Raw genomic sequence first — 4,863 nt, forward strand, 5'->3', positions numbered from 1 at the left:
ACAAATCCTTAAATTTAGACAATAATAATAATAGCATAAGTTATATCTTTTTTATTAAACTATTTTTTTATTTTAAAATTATACTCACGTATTTCTTTTAACATATTTTCAATTTTATTTTTATAAATAAATAATATAATTCTGGAAGGAGTAAATTTAGCATCGCAAAAACTCTAATTCACTTCAATTTTCTTTTAAATTTAATTATCCAATTTTCTTTCAAAATAACATAAATGCGTCAAAATTTTACAATGTCAAAATACTACCTCGAATAATGTTATAACTCTCAATAAATTCCCATTAAATTTGATAAAACAATTTTATATAAAAATATGAAATTATCCCCCTCTTTTCTTTACTTTTTACGCAGCTTAGAAAAATAGACTTAAAAATACCAAAAGATCACCATCCATTTTCACAGTAAGGAATAGTCTGCACTTCAACTCAGCTTACAGCGAATCAAAGTTTGGTTAGATCGAGCTTCATGTCGCCCACTAATTATCAAACGATAATGAATCATGATTTGTGCAACCAAAATTTCCATCACAAACAATATAAAGACACAAATTAAATTGATTATGATTTCTGCCACCAAAATCTCCAGTACAAACAATACAAAGATACAGACTATATTGAAGTATCTTAGCAAAACCAGAAAGAATATACATGAGTCCCACCACATTGAAAAATGGAAAGTGTTGGAGATGATGGCAAAATAATTTAAACCTATCATTTTTCAGCTCCGGTGGATGTGTAAATTTAACACCCAACTTTACAATAGGTGGATTCACAAACAGAAATTTTGGTTGTTGCTTTCACAAACAGCTCAACTTTTGGTGTACTACTTTTATTTTCCGGATGATATAGCAGAGTGAGGGTGGAAAGATTCCGTCGGCCTTCAAAAGCGCTGAATTTTTATCAGCAGCGGGTTGGATTCTCATATTCTACCCTGTCATGGCTGCGTATGCCGAGCAAACGACGGTCTTAAAATCTCATCTGCAATTAATGGATTCCAAGAACGGATATTTTCGACACAAAAATGTTGCGAGCAACGCGGTGATTACATGGACCCGGTAGTTTCCAGTGTCCATGCCGCAGAAAAAGCTCCCCCAAATAACACTTCTTGGCTGATGAAATCTTTGTTCATATAATCCTGCACGTGGTTCGCATCCCACGCATCTTCAAACAAATCAAACTGTTGATAATTATGAAATTCGTCTACGAAATCCCAATTTTCACCCTGCCATTTCAGATCAGCGATCTCCGAAAAACCCTCGGCGATGAAGGTCTCCTTAGGGGGCTGACAGAACTCGTTCTTAGAGTCCAGAATGGGGGTCGAGGGAATGCCCAGCTCGTCGTCTGAAGCCTCTAGCAGGTAACACAGATCAATATCTGAGTCCGAAACTAGAGTTTGCTCCTCATGGACACTACAAATATCGTTGGACGACGATTTATCCAGCGAGATGGAAGCATAAAAAGTGGAGAATGTCTCGCTGATCTCTTCCTCCCGGCTTCTCATCACACCAATCACGAATTCCTGAATGGAAGCGTATTCTTCATTGACGATTTCATTTTCTGCTCGGGTTTTGTCTAACAATGGCAAGTGGCGAAACAGATCCATTTCTTCGCCCATGCCATTGAAGCGTTTGGACTCCCGGACGTCAGTGGAATCCGGCAGGGCCTCCGGCTCTAGGCAGCGCTTTCTGAGCGTGGCAGGCATGGTTTAAAGACGGTCCGGAGATTCGAACACGGAACACAACGGGGATAATAGTTCGGCTGCAGCGAAGGGCTGCTGTAATTGACAATATGGATAACAGAGAAGATATGATACAAGCTATAGCAGGATTAGCTATATACAAGTCATGGGAAGCAATATACTTATATAGCTGTGTGATCCGGCTTTAGTCGGAAGAGTCTGGCAAACGACAAGGGAGATTAAAGAATAGCAGGGCAGATTGTAGCCGGCGGGCAAGGCTTCCGTCAGTTATTTCTCCCACTTAATATTGGAATAATGCTTTGCTTCATTGGTGGATGTCAAATTTTCAACCACTAGATGAGATTGCAGAACAATTTCCCCGTTGCATCGCATGAAACCGTAATGTGACCTGTCAATAGAAAAGAATGCTAAGATTAGGATTAGCGTCTCTTTATCGGCCGTAAAAGCTGTATTACCATAATAACTGTGCCTCGCGGATGGAATGTTCTAGGAGGTATGACACGATGGTAAAATTGTTTGTTTTTTTTTCCGAAGGTGGCAAAACCTATCAAACTCAGGTGTCAAACCAACAGTGAGGACAGCCATCTCTGGCTGCTATCCGCGAATGTCGGTTTGACTCATCACCATTATCAAGGAAAACCACGCCACCTGTAATAACCCGCTGGTGGTCCGTAAGGGAGCAGGGTTTCACTCCTGCCAGATGCCTCTGGGTCTTGGGCCGTTAACCTGTTTCCTTACGTCCGAGGAAGACGAGCTCTTAGCCAAGCAGAAGCAGTTTTACGGCATACTCCAGGCCGAATGGCAAAATTATTCGTTATTTCCTTAAATTTTAAAGTTTCAAATTTTTATATAATAGTATAATTATATTAAAAATATTAACGTGGTTGATATAGATAAAAGTTTTATAAATTTATTAAAAAAAATTTATTACAATAGGAAAATTGTATTATTAATGTATACATTTATGTAATTAACTATGTATAAAAAGATTAAAAAATAAGAATCACATATATTATTGTAAAATGGATTATTTTACTAAATAAAATTTGTTTATATATTAATTTCTCTATCTAATTAGAATATGAACATATTAGAATTGGAATAATCTCAAATCTCTAGGAAATTGGTGGGCTCGAGCTATTGGCATTATTCTAATTTAATTTGAGAAAAAAAAAAAAAAAAAGAGGGAATTACACATCTTATTGTAAATGGACCATTTTGTTAAATAAAATTTTCTTATATATTCATTTCCCCGTATTAGAATTGGAATAATCTCAAATCCCTAGGAAATTGGTGGGCAGGCCACGTGGCACAAATATAATTTTTTATATTTATTAAAAGTCAATGTAACCTAACACACTATAGTCATTGATAAACATTAAGACTAAGCATATGCTGAGCATATTCCTTTGAGAATCAATGTAGGCTATCAATTAAAAAAAATAAAAATAAAAAAGCCAACAGAGCCTCGTCCACATAAGTTGAAATAAGAAGCGTACTCAATTATTTATCTCTAAAATATTTTTAAATTATAATTTTAAGTATATAATTTATATATTTTCCATTATATTGATATTTTTCAGTAAAATTAGGTAAACAATGTTAGATATAAGAATTTTGTGATCCGTATTGTAGATAAATGTCTTTCGGATTAATCACGTATAAATGTCTTTCGGATTAATCACGTCGTGAGGATTTGGTGGATGTTTTGAATCAACTGATGTGGTTTATCCTCAAGACAAGGTGAAAAAATGAGTCAATCTTCAAGAATAAATAGCATGGATGCATCATTGTCGAGAGTTAAGCGTTAAATACGTGCAAACACGAGAACCAATGATGCATCCCTACATCTTTTGAGAAACGTAAGATCAGATTGTTGGAAAATAATGTTACATCTAAGACTTTTGTGATCCATATTGTAAATAAGTGTCTTTCAGATTAATCACTCATTGCGATTTGGTGGACATTTCAAACCAACTGTGGTTCATCCTCGTGAAAAAATCAGTCAATCTTTAAGAATAAATAGCATGAATGCTTTATTGCCCAAAGTTCACTGTTGAATACGTAGAAACACTGGAACCAATGATGCATGTCTACATCTTTTGAGAAACATAAGATCAGATTTATTCTGTGGTCGAGCTCATTCAAATTGATGAGTCTTATTAGCCATTTCCCTTATGTGTAGGGTAATAATGTTATATCAAAGACTTTTGTGATCCATATTGTAGATAAATGTCTTTTAGATTAATGAGATCATTAGGATTTGGTCGATGTTTCGAACCAACAAATGTGATTTATCCCCAAAACAAAGTGAAAAAATTAGTTAGTCTTTAAAATAAATAGCATGGATGCATCATTACCCAGAATTAACCATTTAATTAAATATACGCAAACACTAAAACCAATAATAATGCATCCATGCTGAGAACTATTACTATGTCCCACATGTGATGTTATTTATTTTTTTAAATAACTTACAAATTTAGTATAAGCTTCACTGAAAGACCTATTAAGTGTTTACTATTGATTGGATTTCATAACCCACTCCCTAAGAAATAAATAAATATTTTCACCTAATATCGCCGCACGTTCAGGTTTCAATAATGTTAAATTTGATAATGATCTTCCTAAAGTAATGCCCCACATGTGATATTTTTTTTTTTAAATAACGTAGAATTTTTTTTTTAATAACGTATAAATTAGGTATAAGCAAGACAGAAATTAAATATGTACTATTGATTGGATTTCATAACCCACTCGCTAGGAAATAAATAAATATTTTCCCCTAACATGACCGCACGTTCAGGTTTCAATAATGTCATGTTTAAAAGGAAACAACACACCATTAAAGATTGCATAACCGGAAGACTCGGACCGCATAAGCCTCAATTAAAATCATTAAATAAATAAAATCCTTACAACAAACGAACAAAATGTGACTCGGAACGCATAAGCCTCAACTAAAATCATTAAATAAATCAAATCTTTACAACAAGCAAACAAGGTCATTTTAAACCGTGGCTCTGGCGGCCTCGAATTTGCTGTTGATTTTGTGATTTCTTTTTTATAACTTTCATTTTCATTTTCATTTTACGTTTTATGTAAATTTAGAAATGTTAACTTCTTCTGCATTATTGTTACATTTT

The 4,863-nt window shown here is 34.3% G+C and overlaps 1 protein-coding gene across 1 annotated transcript; it reads right to left on the bottom strand.

Moving 5' to 3' along the window:
* Positions 1–607: 607 nt before the first annotated feature.
* Positions 608–2,081, bottom strand: LOC149171589 (uncharacterized). The gene has a single exon (XM_089427516.1). The coding sequence runs from the start codon at positions 1,718–1,720 to the stop codon at positions 1,061–1,063; it is 660 nt and encodes a 219-aa protein (XP_089283642.1). The 5' UTR covers positions 1,721–2,081; the 3' UTR covers positions 608–1,060.
* Positions 2,082–4,863: the final 2,782 nt, after the last annotated feature.

Source organism: Pinus tabuliformis, chromosome 4_2, assembly GCF_031772625.1.
Source record: "Pinus tabuliformis cultivar Carrire ecotype Pingquan chromosome 4_2, CPIR1, whole genome shotgun sequence".
Lineage (NCBI taxonomy): Eukaryota > Viridiplantae > Streptophyta > Pinopsida > Pinales > Pinaceae > Pinus > Pinus tabuliformis.